General features: G+C 42.2%; 1 protein-coding gene across 3 annotated transcripts in view; it reads left to right on the top strand.

Annotated features, from left to right (window-relative positions):
- Window positions 1–17961, top strand: part of FNIP1 (folliculin interacting protein 1) — a 64614-nt gene that overhangs the window by 21968 nt on the left and 24685 nt on the right. For all 3 annotated transcript variants that reach the window (XM_063413389.1, XM_063413391.1, XM_063413390.1), the window contains exons 2-3: window positions 6183–6309; window positions 14630–14773. In XM_063413389.1, coding sequence (XP_063269459.1) covers window positions 6183–6309; window positions 14630–14773 — 271 coding nt within the window. The remainder of the gene's footprint in view (window positions 1–6182; window positions 6310–14629; window positions 14774–17961) is intronic.

A 17961-nucleotide genomic window follows, 5' to 3' on the forward strand; every position in this document is an offset into this window, starting at 1 on the left:
TCAAAAGTTGTGTGTGTATGTGGAAATATTTACGTGCATGCATGTACCTAAATCAGCTAAAACCTGAACAGGTGCTTTTTGAAATGACATAAGTGAAGTAGTCCGAAAAATATTTTATGAAATTATTAATAGTGATTGTAAATTCTGCAGGGTATATGAATTGCAAAGTTATTCAACGTACTACACAGCTTTCACAAAACCTTCCCACCAATTTATTTTCAGTATAACACTCCAGATTATGATTACTGTGTTGACTAGGCTGCACCTAACCTGTCAGTATTACATCTTTTTGTTTGTGGAAAAGCATGTGACTCATGTATTAGAGTATAAATTAGGTATCTTAATGAGAGTCAAGTGACTCTCATTAGAAAGGAGAAAAAAATGAAAACAAACTAAAGTCAGCTTCACGTACAGATAAAGAATTGGACAGAGCCAAGGAGCTTGGCAGCCGGTTAAAGTTCAGGTCCAAATTTGTCATACCTGTGAAATACCTGGCTGACGCACTTTGTTCCTGGTGTACAATATGTACTTAGCATAAGCAGCACAAGTTTCCTGGAGCTCAAGAAGTGCATCTGTTCCAGGTGAGGATTGCTAAGCTGGTGAATAATGACACCGACTTAGAGATGGAGCAGGGAGCTGAGCCCCACAGTGCTGCGGTGCCTGGGGACATGTCACCCTCTTTCTAGAGATGAAAAAGCAAGGGGGCTTGGTTTGATTTTTTTTGTGTTTTAAAGAAACATTATTTCCATGGGATAAACCTGAGACGTGTCACCACTGCAAGCAGTCGGGGTGGCTGTCCCTGAGATGATCTGTTCTTCCATGCTACGCAGAACCCCTGTCCTCTGACTGTGTGCAGGCCCAGCTGAGGTCACCGTGGCAGAGGGCAGAGTCACCCGGGGCTGGGTGAGCTCCTTCGCAATCCGCGCTCACGGGCTCCCTCCCTGCCCTGGCCGGGGACAGACGCTGCTTCTCTGTGCACAATCAGCAAGTGTTCACCACCACAGTCACACAGCCCTGACGTGACCTCGGCTCTTGTAAAGACAAATGTCTTGCAACATTTTTTTTAAGTGTAGGCCCCGTGGTTTCTCTACTTTAGGGAACTTTCTTCCTCCTTGCAACCTTATGGTTGTGTTATGTCACCAGCACTTAAACGGAATCTCTGTCCTAAAATGCCAGCTTTGGAAACCAGCCATGCAACCTGGATCATCCTTGTCTTGTGAATCCTGAGAAAGTTCTTTCTTGTTTCAGGTGCCATTGTTAAAGAAATAAATAACCTGCCCATGCCTCTAAGATGGTCTTCCAAAGTTGCAAGCATCATTAACACACATTACAGTTCTGTTTTCATTGCTTCCAAATTAGTTGTGATCTTTCAGAATGGTCTGTACAGCTGTTTTGTGCAATAATGGTCAAATAATAAGTGAATTAACAAGGCATTAAAGTATGTATATGACCCTCCCCATTAATTCTGTATACTTGACTTTTGTTGTGTCTTCTCAAAGCTAAAAGAAAAAAGAATCTGATAACAGATAATAGAAATCTACAGAGGCATTTGGGCAGGAGAAGGGAATTCCTGGTTGGAAAAGGTGTCTCAGGGCTGACAGGAGTATGATAGGATGGTTGGACTAAGCAAGAACCATTTTCCTTCCGGACTTGATCACCTCACCTGTAGCAAAGCAACTGCAGGGTGCTGTATACTGACCTGTACAGGTACAGGTGAGTGTGCTTTGATGTGGATGTACATCTGAAATCCCAGTGCACTCAGTGGAACAGTCTCATATTTACAATGTTAGCTCTTCATGACAGATGCAGCCTGTGTCAAAAGCTTGTGTAGAAGTTGGTTGTTCTAAGCACCACTGCAACAGGGCTAATACCTGGAGAATCACTTGCAGGTGCTGGAGGTTAGCTCTGGAGTCCCTGTGCCTCCATTCTGATGCTCATCTAGCAGGATGAAGATGCTTCCCTCTGCCAGAGCCTCCAAGGGGAGCATGGGGCAAGGTGGGCCCGTCTGCTCTGCTGGGTGGTTCCTGTCACCCTTTAAAAAGGTGCTAACATGAAAACCATGCAGAACAGATAAGCTGGCATAAACTATAAATATCATTTGCGTAGATGCTTTTAAAAATAGTTCCAAGTGATTCATCACCAGGCGATTTTTATAACTATGGGTAACATGATGTAGGAAAACAATAGTTTGACTGATAGTTTCAACTTTTTACATGTTTAGTCCTATTCTGGTTTTGAGCAACTTTACCTTTTAGAAAACTCTTTTCCAGTTCCTACCTGCTTAACATCTTGATCATTTTGCTTCAGTTGCTTTACTTTAAGATCCCTAAAGTATCTGTTTTTATTAAAAAGTAACCAGATACTATCTAAGCCATGTTAATATAAACAGTTTTAAAAGTAAAATCTCAGCCAGGATGGAAGATAATACTAAGCTAAATGTAATGAAGAAGTTTTGTTCATGTTCTGGGTGGGAATGAGGAGGAGAGAATGTACTGGGATTCAATTACAGGGGAAAATCCTGTATTTTAATTGTTGAGGTGGTAATGAAGGATTTCTGTGACTCTTGTGTCATCTATTAAAACTTGCACAGAGTGAAATAATACCAATTTACAGCCATTCAGTTCTTGCTGAGAAATATTGATGGTGGTAATAAACTCCAGGAACACAAGAAAATTCATCCTTAGAGACCACTTGGAATTCTGCATTGCTATGAATCTCTGTAGTAGAGGTGTCAGGAAGCATGGAATGGATTTGTAAATGGAAGCTACAGGTAATATTCCTGGTGATTGAAGGTAAAAAAGGCAGAAAAGCAGAAAGGACACAAAAAGGCAAGAGTTGAGCAACAGTAGGGCTTAAGTGTGAATATGCATTAAAATACCACTTTTCAGATCTTGATCTCATTGTTGCTAGTTTCTAATAATTCCATCATTAATCATATGGGATTTTCCCTTTCTCTCCCAAATAATCACTTTTCTTTTGCACTCTGTACTTTCATGAGTGTCAGTCCAGGGGCATTGGATCAGATGCCCTCCAGAAAGAAGATCCTTCCAACCTCAACCAGTCTAACATCGTGTGAGAGCTGGGTTTTGTTTCTGTAACATCCCATACGGTATTTACACATCAGTGGATTTCTACTCCATGTAGGTATTTTTGAACATCTCATTCTAGAGGAATCCCCACCTGTGTAGTGGAGATCTCCACAGGAGCAGTGTCCTGCTTAGAAGGAATTTGTTTATCACCAGTTTTTCTCTTGCTCCATGCCCAAACTCACAGCATTGTGTGGCAAAGTCACAAGCACTTCTACTGGTGAAAGGTATTTGGGGTTTTCTTGGTGGTGGTTTTTATGTTTGTGTAGGTTTTTTTGTTTTGTTTTGTTTTTTTGTTTTTTTGGGTTTTTTTTTTTGTCCTGGGTTAGTTTGGGGGTTTTTCTTTAGATCTAATAATTTTCAAGGAAAGATCAAAGAGTGGCAGATAGGTCATGCAGGAAAAAAGTCCTCATTAAGAAGCTGTCATTTCCAGAGCAGTGTGAGAAGTGGAGACTCACCTTTCATTAACATTGTTAGAACATTTGATTCCATGTCTCCTGGTTTTCCTGTAAGAATCTCAAGAAAACATCAGTTAAATGTCAAAGTTAGTTTCCATTTATAAACAGAACTAATTATATTCAGAAGATCTAGGTCAGTTTTCATCTGCCTGAAGAGGAGCGCTGGAGTGCTGCCCTGTTATATTTGTTTTGAGAATGCCTCTTGCATGCAGGAATTTTATGTTTCTGAGGATAATCTATTCAGATATCAAGCTTAACGGTATTTTAAATCTGCTAACACAAATGCAAAGCTCTGTGTCCTGCTTCCCCCTCGCTGGTGGGGGTGAGTTGGAGGTGCCAGGCTGCCTTCTGTTTACTGTCTGTCTGAATGAACTTTCCCCCAGCTCTCTGAAAGGCTCTTCTGGTTTGGGAAGTGGCCCGCTATTGCCAGGGAATGTTTTTGCAAGGCTGAAATGTGCTTAAGGATGCTATTATGTAACAGAGATAGCGCTTCTTTGGAATTATCACAAATTATGATGGATAATAGCTATTAAATGCTTGTCTAGAGAAAGTTAAAATGTCATGTGAAGAAGCTGAGAAGTAAACAAGCTCTTGTTAACTTCATCGAGTATGTTTCTGAATACAGCAAGAGTTTTATATTTAGCTTTCTCTCCTCTTAGTGTGTAATCTGCTCTTGGAGCTTTTTATAAGTAGACTTTCCTAAGATCTGGAACAGCTATTGCCTTCTTTGCCAGTAATTTCAAAGTCAAATATCACAAGTACTAGGTAATGGAAGACATGCTTTTGTCTGAGTGTGAAGGAAATTCAAACGTGGAGCAAGCAATAGCACCCTTTTGGCAAGCAATTCATTGTTATTGTCATACAATTTCTTTATGGGAACCACGGTGGCCTATCTGGAAAAAATGTTCATTTCTGGACTAAATATATGGGGGCTGTTCCTCCAGGATGCCAGTTTATCCAGTGGTCCTCCTCTCTTCTGGCCAAAGTCATGCTCTTACCAGTTACCATCCCAGCTCTCGTGCCTTTTGTGCCACTCTGTTGGTAACACCCCAGGCATGTGTCAAACTAGGGATTTGTGTTTTCTTGCATTTTTTGAAATCCAAGATGGGGTTAATTAGGAGAGCTTCCAGTAAGTGTGAGCTTGCCTCTGATTTTGTCGCTGTGCTTGGGCTGTGGTACAGAATTTGCTCAGTTTGGTGTCTGCACTTCGTGCAGGCATTTCATGCTGTGGGTAACGCTTGGCCTTAGGTGCCCAAATGAGAAGGGTACATGGCTCAAATGTAGACATGAAGTTATTTCAGCTCAAGTTGCTCAAGGTTTTCTTTCTTGTAATAAGTTGATTTGGACATTTGTTGCACACCATCTTCTCTTCAGCTTCCGTTTTTCTCTCTTGTTGCTAAATGGTGGGGATGGGGAGATTAGGAAATAAATTTCATCTCAGGAGAACATGTAACTGTATGTCTTGATGCTTAGTTTCACCTTGGTTTCAGCTGTAAAACTTGTGTACCTAAACTGAGCAGCCTTAAAAACTTCTGATAGGTGATGGCTTTGGTTATGAAATGGATTTTTCTGCTGTTACAGGACTTGTTGGTCACATAAAGCATGGGTGCAGAGCAGGAAACCCGAGGAGTGGAAAATTTAGTGTTGTCTTGAGGTCTAACATGCCAGGTTTAACCCATATTATGGGTGTCTTTTTGCTGAAATACATGTCCAGCTTCTTGCAAATTGGGAATCTGTATCCTTCATTAATGGCTTGTTCCAGTGCCTTGTTTCTGGCTTCTTGAGGTTCATGCTAACACTGCTTGCCTAAAAGCCAAGAATAAGGAGGAGAGAATTTCACTTGATCTAGGAAATGGCTTGCAAACTATCTGAAAGATGATTCCTCATGGTTTCAGCAGGTATCTTGTTTCCTATCTTCCAAGAATTGAGATGGTGTCAGTGAAAATGGATTCCCAAGCCAATGCTTTGGTGACAATGCTTGCTGGGCATTGAAGTGATGGCAGGCTTTTTAAAATGGAAATTTTGAAAAGATGGTGACTACAAAGCACCCTTAAAGGGAAGATTATGGAATGGTTTCCAAGCCTGATCCCTGCAAGTTTACCCTTTGAGACCTCCTCTGGAGTAGTGGCACTAGGGAAGGTTCTGAGGCTTCAGGAAAGCTCCTTCCCTTGGAAACTAGTTTGGGAATAGGTGTGTTAGGACTGCTTTGTGTGGTTTGCTGACCATGCCCTTGAGTCACAGTGGCTCATGTGGAGAGAACCAGGTGGTTCTCTCTTGGGATTTTTTTGTGTCTTTTAACACAAAAGCTAATTCCTATGATGTTGATTTTAGATAGCTGGAACTTGAAGAAAACATATCACAATACAGAGCACAAGATCTCTTAATGCTGCACACATAATTTTGTGCAGTTGTAGAGGATTGGTGCAGTTGATGACAGTGTAATTTGGCACACGTTGGGGAAAGGAAAGAAAACAAAGGGCGTAGTTCTGGCTACAGGATCAAAGGGTTTGATGAAATGGCATTGAATTTGCTTGACTCTATGTTTTAATCAAGTTGTATATACAGATAATGTAGAAAGAGCAGTGTAATAAAGAGTTGTGGTAATTGATCCTTCTGCTCTTTTCTTTTTTAATTAAAGCTGGCCTTTGCCGGAGTTTGACCCAAGTCAGATCCGACTGATCGTGTATCAGGACTGTGAAAGAAGAGGACGGAATGTCTTATTTGATTCCAGTGCTAAAAGAAAAATAGAGGATGTTTCAGTGTCGGTGAGTGTTTTGCTAATTTACATGTTTATAGTTGTATTTTTTCAAATGGCCAAATTGATAAATTGCATATGTTCTGTTTTATTCACATTGACATTTAAACATTAACCAATATGCAGGGCTGTATTTAAATGCCTGTTAAGTTGCAAATTGTTTGGGCTTCAGTGGTTTCACTCTTACCAGCTTTATATGCTATAGTGATCTCTTTATTCTGGGATTTACCTACTTTCTGTTCTTTCAGTGAGGATTCCTTCCTGGGGCTGCAACAGGCAATGGTGGGGATTGAAACAGGGCATGAACTGGGATTTATTGATCTGTATTTGTGCCATGGTGGGGTCTGGATTCTTAATCAGGAGGTCCCCCCAGCCCCGGGTCCTCTTGTGTCCTGTTTGCTTAACTTTTGCCAATTGTTGTTTGTATGCTTTGCTGACAGTTTTTTCACATTAGGCTACTTGAAAACTCTGGTTTTCCTTTTGGCATGATTTGCATAGTAATCTATTAATTGAAACTGTAATGGATGCGGTCAGATGAGGATACTTCCTTCTAAGGGCTCTGGCCAGAAGATTAATTTCTGGCCACAGTGCTACTGAAAGTGGGGGTGTGAGGCTGGACAACTTATTTCACTGCTTTGAACTTCCTTTTCTGAGAACATTCACGATCCATTTTAAGCTATGCAAGCAGAAGGCATGGTGTGAATTGAAATTAATGATTCCAGCTCTTTTACCTATGGGACTTACAGAAGTCCTTTTGTAAGCAGGAGTACACAAAATAACACATTACCCCCAAGGCCTGACTTTCCTGTTGAGTATTGGAGTACAGCAAGAAGATTTTTCATCCGGCTTTCCAAACTCTTCCAGCCTGCTGCCAGCCTGATGCTCCTAACCCTGTGTCCAATATTCAAACCCTGGAGTCTGTGTCTTACCAGGCACAAACTTCTAGGCTTCTTCACTGCTTACTCCAGTGCTTTTATAGCCATAAATCAAGATCCCAATTTCCTTGTTTTTATAGAGAATTTGTGAAATAAAACAAGTTTCACAAATGTTAAAAAATTGCATCTTTCTTTTTAATTTAGACTTGTTGGAATGGTCCTATTAGTTCCTGTTCTTCGTGATGTTCTTGCCAGGAAAAGAGGTTTTTAAAGACAGGAGATCTTTAGAAGTGGTTTAGTGGTATGAATTGCTGGCTGTGCTTATCACTATTATTTCATTAATAAAAATAACTTAGAGTATAAATCCTCTTGCCAGATTTAAATTAATTTCTTGAAAATCTAAAACCTCTTTAAGATAGATGTGTACTTGCACACTGAACTGCAAAATTCACTGTTTTGGGTTACTTCAGAAAGCTCATTGACTGTGGCATCTCAACAACAGGATAATGGCTGATATTGGAGCTGATATGGTTTCATATTAATCTTTCCTTTTCTTTGCTGAGGGGGAGGGAAACACCTGTAGTCACCATCTCCACATGAGACTAGTGGAGGAAAACTGTTTGCAGGGCTATTGAAATACCCAGAAGTCATCTCTAGGAACTTGATGTATTTATTTTTCATAGTATTAGGATTGTTTGAAAGAGAATATATTGAAACATTTGCTTGCCATGTACCTGCTTTCTGCAGCATTCAGATAATGCCATGTCAGGCAAAACTTTCCTCATAAAACAAAAGTTTGCAGGTAAAAACATGCAGGAGAGTCTTCAGCTTGGCTTGATGTGAGCTTAGTATGGGCTTGTGCAGTTAGCAGGATGTAGTGGCCATTTTCAGGGGATTGCATTGTTCATTTCTCTTGCTCTTTATCGTGATTTTCATTAGCAAAGACACACCCTGCCTATACAAAGCCAGATCTTGGCTCTAAGCACATTCCAAGGCACTCTTGCCCTTTCGCAGCCAGCCATGTGTGGGCTGGGCACTCTCCTTTCTGAAAGGGTATCTGTTCAGCACCCCACAAAAAGCAAGGCTTTCTGCATCTCTTCCCCCTCACCCCCCATTTCCTAACGTGACTTACACCTCTGTATCTATAAATAACACCAGGGAGACATCTGCAAGAGTGCCTGGTAGTGGCCAGACTGTTCTGGTTCAAGTCAGATCAGTCTAAATCAGAGAGTCAAGAGGGTTTCACTTTGCTTTATGGTGCTGTGCTTTTCAGTTCCCATTTTTTGTTATTTATCAGACATAAGAGCAATTATAATTTAAGAGTTGTATGCCTGCAGCAAGGTGAGATGTATTTTGGTCTGTTTTATATATATAATACATATGTTAAAAGCTATGTGAGGTGGGCTAAGGTTGACCATGGTTCAGGCAATTGAATTCTGTAAGGGAAGATGTGGTCATAAAATTTAAGGAGCATCAGAGAAAATCTTTGCAGACACAGATGTTTCAAGAAATAAAACAGTAAGCTCTGGCTTTTTGATCAGTGAAAATTGCTGAGTTTGTGCTCACACCAAGCTGGGCTCTCATTAGTAAAGCATTACTAGTTTTATCTTACCTGTGAGGAAAATGTGGCTATAATATAAATAAGGGCCTTGTGTTTTCATTGGATATTAAATGAGCCTCTTCATATCTTCTGTAAAGGTAAATATTAAGTGGACAAGAATTTGAGGAGAGTTTTGCACAGTGGGACAGCGAAGGCTGTCAAGAGCTTGCAGAATGGCCACTACAATATTTTAGTTGCTCAGGAGAAGCCCTGATTGGAGAAGGGCTCAGGAGAAGTCCCTCCAGTGTTGCTGGAGTTCACCTTGGCGAGGCTGCTGAGCAGTCTGGTGGTGAGGGCTGGGCTGGCTGCTCTTCCCAGCAGCGGGAATGTTGGCCCAGGGCTGTGCCAGGCGGGGATCCGAGATCCGCCGCGGGCAGCTGTGGGCACTGTGTGTGTGGGAGGCTGAGAGATCCCCTTTGTGAGTCCTATACCTTTTTTGGTGCTGAGCAGGACAGGTCCTTCCCCAGCTTTCCAGGGCGTGGGCTCTGGCAGCAGAGGGGAAAGGCTGCTGTCTCCTTAGCACCAGAGAGTTGTGTGTCTGAGTTCTGCCAGGGCACCCCAGAAAGAGAGTGGCTGCCCCTTCCAGCCTTGTGACACTAGGTCATGAGAAAAGGCATCAGAACAGGCATTTGCACATTGAATCTGCCAAGGCAGCATGTGGTATGAGGAAGAGGCATTACTGATGCCTTCACTCAACAGCCTCTGTCTCTACATAAGCATCCACATCCCTTGGATTTCTGGGTATCAAAGAACTTCAGTGGGCAAGCTTGTGGGTTTGAGCCACTGTCTCCTCTGGAGAGTTATTTTTTTGGTTCTCATAGCAGTAAGTATCTCATTTCTAATGAGGCTCTGTTACTTGATGTGCAGGTGATAGAGTTACAGCCTATGACTGGTTTCTGCTGTTAGACTCTCTTCTGTGCTGGTCTGTTCCTTTTGCTCTGACACCCCTCCTGCTCTCTGCTCTCAGGTGCCACCAGCCCTGCTCTCCTCCCAGTGCTGTGGGCTGTGTTCCTGAGCCAGGAGCTGTGTGTGAACACAGGTGTGCTTCTCAAAAAGCTGTGGTACCAGGCCTCCTTTGAATTTCAAATGAGCACAACTGGCAGCTCCTTTTCCTCTTTAAGGTGCAGCAGCCCTGTGGCCCAGCCAGTGCTGGGCTGTCAGCCTCAGCTCTGCCTTTCTCTGTGCTTGGCCTCCCAACCTTGACACTGCATCCATACTCAGCTTACACTAAGGCTGGCTTGTGTTTTACTGCGAGGTGCAGGAATTATGTGCCCATAACTGCCAGTGTGCAAAGGCCAGCTGAAGTACGAGGAGTTTGCCTCCAAGGGCTGGTAGTTGATTGGGATGAGGATGCCACAGGAATGGTGCCATGGGGGAGGAGAGGGGAGTGAAGTAAAGAAGCTGAAAAGAGGAACAAGACAGTGGTTAACATTGGGGATCTGGCTGGAGAGAGGTGCTGATGGGACATGTAGGAGCTAAAAGATTTCTTAAGTTTAAAGATCAGCCTAGAGGAAGGTTTGAAGTACAGGGAGGAAGGAGAGGTGTCACAAGGGACCATGAGGAGGAGAAGGGAGGAAAAAAAGAAGGATCCAAACTGCACTGTACTGAGCAAAGATCTAGAGTCTGGGCATGTGGTAGGAAAGGGGGAAAGACAAGGAATCAGAGAAGGGCATTTGCTTGTTGCCAGGACCCAGAGGCAGAAGAAGGTTTTCAGAAATAGCATTTGTTTTGGTTTTCTGCAGAAATGAAAGAGAGACCTGGGATGCAGAATTTGAGATGTAGACGTGCAAAGGGAACTTCAGTTTGGAGAATGGAAAATTCACTTCTTCCACTTGTTGTCTTTATCTTTGAATAATTTCACTAAAAGGTCATATGATACTTGATCTCCTTCAGAGCAATTTCTTTTACAGCGAATGTCATATTTATCCCAAAGTGAAGAAATGGCATGCTCTTTGAAACAAGCCAGGATTAGCCACATGTTCTGATATACTCCAGCACTGGATAAATGTTGAGCAGCAAATTGCTTTGAGGGATTAGTAATTGGATAGTGAGCCTTTTGCTTTTAGGTGAGTTGTGTGAAATGGAGCCTCTGGACTCTGTCTGGCTCTCAGGACAGGTTTCCAGTGAGCGAAGTGGAGCAGATGGATAAAGCTGTAAGCACAAAGATCAAGTCCCACCTTCTTAGCTCTGCTTATTCTCTCTAAACAGACATGGAAAAATACTAGTGGAGTACGGGAGCAAGGGGTTGTCTTGACGTCTTTCACTGACCTCTGAGTAACAGGGGAACTCGACAGCTCTAGAAATAAAGAGAGATTGTAGCACTTGGCAGCTGCATTTTAAGAAAGATATCTGGATTTTTATATGAGACTTGAAGGGGAAGAATGAGTGCCTATTCAGATTACTCCCATGTCTTAGGTAGTAGATACATACATTTCATTGCACATACAGCAAAAGAGTTAATTTATCTGTTTTGAGATTTTTTTTTTCTTCTGGAAAGCCTGTTTTGAAAATGAGGAGCAGAGTTCTTGAAGAGTACCAACTTTGCTTGGAAATAGAAATTTCTCTATCACTGCCACCACAGTGGTATTTGAGCACCTGCTGTTGCAGAGAGGTAAAAAAGAGTAAAGCATATGATGACATTTCTCTTCCCTTCTGTCACTCACTCACAGCCCTAATGCACCTACACAGAGTGTGATTTAGTTCAACACACCAGGCTCCTTACAACTTTCTTGTTATCCCCAAAGCAAAATCTGCCCAGCAGAAATCCCTCTTCCTATTCACAGCGCTGGGCGTGTTTTTCCCACTTGCTGAGGAGAATAGAGACTTTGTGTCAAAGAGTTAAAAGTCTTTCCTGACAGATGTGGAGAAAAGAGACTCCAGAAGAGGAACTGAGGAAGAAAACTGCTTTGTACCCTGTACCCTTATAAAGACATTTACTCCACATTTTCTTCAGAACTACCTGATATGTCTCCAAGACTTTCAGCAAACGATGACCTCTAATGTCAGAACTGGGACTGCCAGAAGTCTTTGGAGCTGGGTGGTATCTGCAGTGAGCTGGCAGGGAGAGAACAGAGTGTGACCCCAGCGGGGAGAGCAGTGTGGCAGCCAGGAGCAGAGCTGTCCACGGCATCCTTCCAGCAGATGTTCTGCTCTCCAGCAAAACCGGGCATTTCAGAGCACTCCAGCACCACCCCACCCAGGGACTGGATTTGACACAACTCTGTCTACTTGGGAAGAAAATTCACAGCTTTGAAAAGTTCCTTTGTACGGTTCTTAAATAATTAGGTTACTTCTTTTATTTTTGGAAACCTGGCTTGAATGTCTTTGGAATATTATGTGGGAATGCAAGTAATCCCATTCCTTTGATGCATAATATCTTGAGATTTGTAGCATCTAAAATTTCATTGACATTTGGAGTCAGAAATTGCAGAGGAGAGGGTCACTGCAAGTACTTGATCTCATTGTCCAATGAGTTCATCTGAAACACATGCAAAGCTTGTGAAAGAGCAAACTCCAGAATTCATCCGTGATCTGCATTTTAGGGGGGATTTACTGTTCACAAGGTTCTGAAAAGTGGGAGCTGAAAGATTGTGACCTCATTTAAGGACTCCTTGCAGGAGTTTTGGTTCATTAAACTCCACTGCAAAAACCAAACAGCCATTTTCCTGGTTTGCTATTTAAATTAGGCAACTATTACTTCAAGTTACCCGACCACCCAGTGGATCTAGGGAAAGCTTCTGTGCAGAAAAATGTGGGGATAATGAAAAGAAATTATGTAAAAGTAATTAATTTGCAAACTCACCCTATTCTTTTTAATGGACAGAATTTTATTTTCTCCTGTAAAGTCAGTAAATGCATTTCTACAGTCTCAAGGAGGCTTAGTTATAATTGTAACATTTTAGAAGGAACTTTCAACATCTGATGGAAAATGCAAGCTGAAATGTGGTTTGCCTGCAAAAGCTGCTGTAACCCTGTGGATTGTATGTGGTTTTATCACATGATGCTTGCCTAGCCTAGGACATTGTTGTTTGTGTCAGAGATAAAATGCAATTCTAGTTCACGAGCTCCTACTGAAGTCATATGATGATCATTCACATGTTCCAGCCATTGTGCACTGTGCTCCAGCCACAGATCCTCACAGCCATTAGCAAATCTACATATTGCAGGATTTACACGAGCTCTCCCCTATGTCGAAAGGAGAGGACACTGCTGTGTGACAGGAAAGCAAAGGGCTGGGGGAAAGTGAACAGTTCCCTCCCTCTGCCACAGAATTACTAATTTCTCTGCACATTTTTCCTTGAGGCTTTCTGTGGCAGCAGCTCTAGGGGAGCAGCAGTGAAGGCTGCCACGTGGGGCTTTATAATCCTGGCTATTTGCTGCTGCTATGTTAAACCTCACCCATAGTTTGGGCCAAATTTAAGTCACCTGTCCCTAAAAAATAACCTGGACAACCTAGGACAGAGGCATGGGACTTTCATCCCTCTACAGCAGTAAGGCCAGTCATCGTTTTGAACAGCTATTGCTGATTATTGAGCAGTCATGGAGTTGCTAATGTGTGCCTTGGCTATTTCACACTTTATGCTTTTTCCTTAAAGGTTGAGACATGGTCATGTTTTTGGATGAAGGGGAAGCTTGTGGGAGAGAGCTGTGAGTCCAGAGATGAAGCTGTGACATAAAACAGCACTTCTGTGTTCCCATCTGTCCCTTAAACCTTGCCTTCAGCAGGGTTTGCTTCCAGCTTGCTCTTCCTGGCTTGGTGATAGTGTAGGAAATGGTAATTAAGGAAGTCTTAGGACAGAGTTAGTGTGGAATTTTGAGCAGTGTAGACTGTTTCTGTCTCCTAGTGCTGCCCACCAGCAGATGTAAATAATGCCAACCTTACGTGGGTGTGCTGAAGTGTAATGAGTGTGTGAAAAATACGTTGAGATCTTTAGGTGAAGAGGGTTGGCAGTGCCAATGCTGGTGTAAACTGCATTAACTTGGTGGATGCTGATTCTGCTTGGGATGCTGGGATTCTCAAGGGAATCACAAATGTTTTTAAATAGTGAATGAAACACAGTGAAGCATCTCCCATGCCAGTTATGGATAATTCTCTATGTAGAGTGGACACAGATCCTGCCCATCCTGTACATCAGTTCCAGCTCCATCTGGGCCCTCTAAACTCTCTTCTCTACTGTGCTTTCTCTCTGAATCTCTATCAGAATTTACCTTTTGGATTGATTCTCCATAATTTCGTGAATCTTTTCTGGCTGTTCTCTAACACTGTGTTTTTCAGCTTTGTCCATTTTCAGCCTCACAATTCCCTCATACAGAAAACGTAAGGAATGTGTCACCTCTGTGCCACTCTTGAGAAAGACTAGGGGGCTTAGACACAGCTAGGGAGAGATCTGTGAAAAACAGGATCTTTTCTCTCCACTTGCCCTTGTAACATGAATCTCCTGAATTCTGTGTTATTCTTGCTTGATAATTATTGGTGAGCTTCTCCTTCCTGTGTGCTTACACTCCTGTGTCATCTCCACTCCAGCAGGCACAGGGAGTAAGGTGGGCATTGCCATTGCCATCCTTCCTTTAAATGCTTTGGTACCATCCTCTCTCCTAATCCTGGGTCTAAAAAAGTCTACTTAGGAAGATGGAGCTGTAGTGACCTGTTGGCTCCTGGCTAACTGGAAATAAAAGAGCTCAGCTTTCCTTTGGACAGCCAGGCTGCAAGAGATATGGGTATATATTCTATTATCTGTTTTCTGTGTCATGAGCCTTTCAGCTGTTAAATATCTTACTCAAACAGGTAAGTACAATGCCAACAGTGATTTCAGGTCATGGGTCTCAGTGCATCAAATGTGTTGTCTTTATTTCAGAAACTCTGCAGTGATGCTCAAGTGAGAGTTTTTGGGAAATGTTGCCAACTAAAGCCTGGAGGAGACAGCTCTTCTTCCTTGGATAGTTCAATCAATTCATCCTCCTCGTTCTCTGATCCGAAAGAACAATGCCCAAAATACCAGGTGAGTTGTGCTTTTTTTTTCCATAACGCATGTCAATGCTAACAGCAGGTGAGGTACGGCTGTTTTAAAAACTGGAAATGAGAGGCTGGCAGTGGAGAGTTTCAGTCAGAACCAAGACCTTGGCTATGACTCAGGAATGTTTTAACACTGTAGCTTTGAGTATAATCAAGTCTAAAACAACCAGCTGGTTCACTCAGGATGTGTCTTGAATGGCAGCGATTTCTCCAGGGCATTTGTTCCGTTTTGTGACCCAGGTGATAACACTTGTTTGGTGTGATCTGTCTGGGCACAATTGTCTTGGTCTAGATGAAGTAGTTTATTTTATTGACAAATGCCAGGGAAGTAACAGAGACACATTGTCTGTAGGGATAGTCTGTGTAACAGTTTTATGAGGGATTCAGTGCACTTGAGTTCCATTTTATATAAGAGATTTTGGCCATGAGAGTAGCTAGAGTCATCTGACACAGATATATTTTTGTCATCTTTCCTTCCACAGATCACAAGTGTTTTATATTAAGCCACCCTAAAATAGAACTAAGCCCTTTTCACTCTTTGTAATGAAGTAATTGTGTGTTTGAGGGAAGCTGCTATCTCCACAACCTGCTCTGGAGTACAATACTACTGATGTCTTAATGTCCCATAGATAGAAATGAAGAACCTTCCAGGGCTGGCTTTCCTACTGTCACGTTAACTCCTGCTATATTTGGCAAGCTGTGTATTCTTGTTTTCTCTTTCTCATCACACTCTTTTCCACAGCTTGGGTAAGGTGGCTGAAGATCTGTTTTCCGTTCCTCCCTTCCTGGCAGGGCATTTAACTGCGGTTATGAAAGGAAGAGACGTTTCTGTCAGCAGCTCCCTTCCAGCACAAAGCAACCTCCTTTGTGCACTGTGTGCCCAAGAAAAAACATGTCCCCACTATCCAGAAGCTGTCTCTCCTCCAGAGCAGGCTCTATGCAAACAATGCTCAATGTTACTAAAGAAAATAAATTCTAGTGTTTGGCATGAGTGTGTATTTTAAAACTGTGGAAAGTTATCCCTTTGAAGTCCCCATTTCCTCATGTGTATCACTAAAAATCTTACTGAGCTGAACAGAAGTCACAGTGGTTATGTGACTGTGCCATACACTTTCAGCTGACGTTGGTCTTCCACGGCATATTTATTGTAAACTATCTACTGCATTCATCAGACTCCTTCCAGGCTTCCCCAGCAAGTGAGCAGAGAGACAAAAACACAAGAATTCTTTAATGTGCAATAAAATTTAATATTGGGTATGCAGAAGGGCCAGAGTAAGTTTGTCTGGACTTCACTCAGCCTGGCATTTCCTGTGTTCTAACTGCTGTGTCTGTAACCTTAGAGGTTACTTATTGGATTTGCAGTATTTATAATTCTCTTGTTTGTTTTTTATAAGGCTATAAAATGGAAGTTCAAATAATATAATACTGTGGGATTTTTAAAATACTGCTTTATGTTTTCTTGTTGAAATACACTTTGATTATATGTAAGCAACTTTAATTGCAAGGTGAAATACAGAGGTTTTGTTGCAGGCTTCCATATTTGTGATTATGTCCCCATATTTAACATTGATTTCTTTATTGCATTTTTAATTTACAGATATACCTAGTTATTGACAGGACAATATGTACAATAAGGGGAGTATTAAAAGCTGTAAATATGTTCAGAAATGTAATTTCCAAATCATGCAAATGTCATACCTCCAATGTGCTAATGTGCAATCACAAACACTTGTGTGTATTTTATGATCAGTTTTTATGGGAGCTCTAAGCTGTGACCTGAGGAGTTGGTTTGTGTCCAGGCTGTCAGTGCCGCAGGTTGTGCCCTTTTTGCCAGATGCTCCTTGGCTACTTTTTGTTTGAGTTTTTAATATTTAACCCCTTTTCCCAGTTGGTTGCACTCTGCTTTGGTCTTGAGTGACCTGTATTTTGCAGCATTAGAGGCTGAAAGAGTTGAGCTGTAACAGTGTTTCCATACTGAAAGCATTCAATATGCGTCTCTGGTTATGCATGGTAAAATTATTGTTATTAAGTGTAGATGAAATGCCAGACTGAACAGGCCATGGGCTCATCTTATCACATTCTTTGCCTTCAGCAGGGCTTGTCTGTCTTTCAGAGGAAAGGGAAACCCCTATAATTAAATTTGAAAGCAGCTGATTTTCGCTTAATTTGGTTGCCTGACAAAGAAAATCAAAATTAAGATGAAGTATTTTACTGAGCTTTAGAATTATATTTTCACAACAGCAGAAAGTTGAAATCAAAACCCACCATCAAGGGCTTGACATTTAGTCAGAATAGTGTCCTTCATCTGGAGATCTGCAACAGATGTAAAAACAACAATCATAGCATGAGGCTGTAGTAATTTGCAGTGTTCTTGAGTTAGGATTTTGTGATGCTGGCAAACCTGTTATTTCCTGGAGTCATTAACATCTGTGCTGGGATTTCCTTGGAGCTGCTGGGTCATACTGACTGGTTTTAAATTCTAGTTTTCCCTGTACTACCTACAGTGCACCTGAGCAGTGGGGTGTCCTGGGAGGCTGAGATGGAAATTTCACTGAGGCCCAGCTAATGATCAGTTTTTGCCCTGTCATTGAACACCTACAAACCTTGGAGTTGTACCCTCATTTTTAAAGTTGTGGATTATGCTTTCGGTCATCCCCTCTCCTTGCAGGGATAGATTTCAGAGGTTAAAAGTATGGCTGTTAAAAGTATCACTAGCTTAATTGCCAGTGCCTGGAAAGAGCTAAAAATGAGAAATGTTGTAAGTGTGTTGCCTTTTGGCTTACCAGCATTTCCTTGTTCCTGCCCTTGTTCTGTGGGCTGGTGTGAGCAGAAACTCTGAGTGGGATGTTTACAGCTATTCTTGCTCCTGGTAGGGGTCTGTGGTGAGGACACTCTGTCCTTGGTTGTGCTCCAGGCTCACTGTCTCACACTGGCACAGGCTACCCAGAGAAGCTGTGGCTGCCCTACCCCTGGAAATGTCCAAGGCCAGGCTGGATGGGGCTTGGAGCAACCTGGGGTAGTGGAAGGTGTCCCTGCCCATGGCAGGGGATGGAACTGGATGGGCTTCAAGGTCCCTTCCAACCCAAACCACTCTGTCATTCTGTATTTCAATCCTGTGTAGAATACAGGGTTATTCAGGATACTGGTTGTTCAGAGCTTGGATAAGGAATATGG

This window comes from Prinia subflava, chromosome 16 (genome assembly GCF_021018805.1).
Source record: "Prinia subflava isolate CZ2003 ecotype Zambia chromosome 16, Cam_Psub_1.2, whole genome shotgun sequence".
Taxonomy (NCBI): domain Eukaryota; kingdom Metazoa; phylum Chordata; class Aves; order Passeriformes; family Cisticolidae; genus Prinia; species Prinia subflava.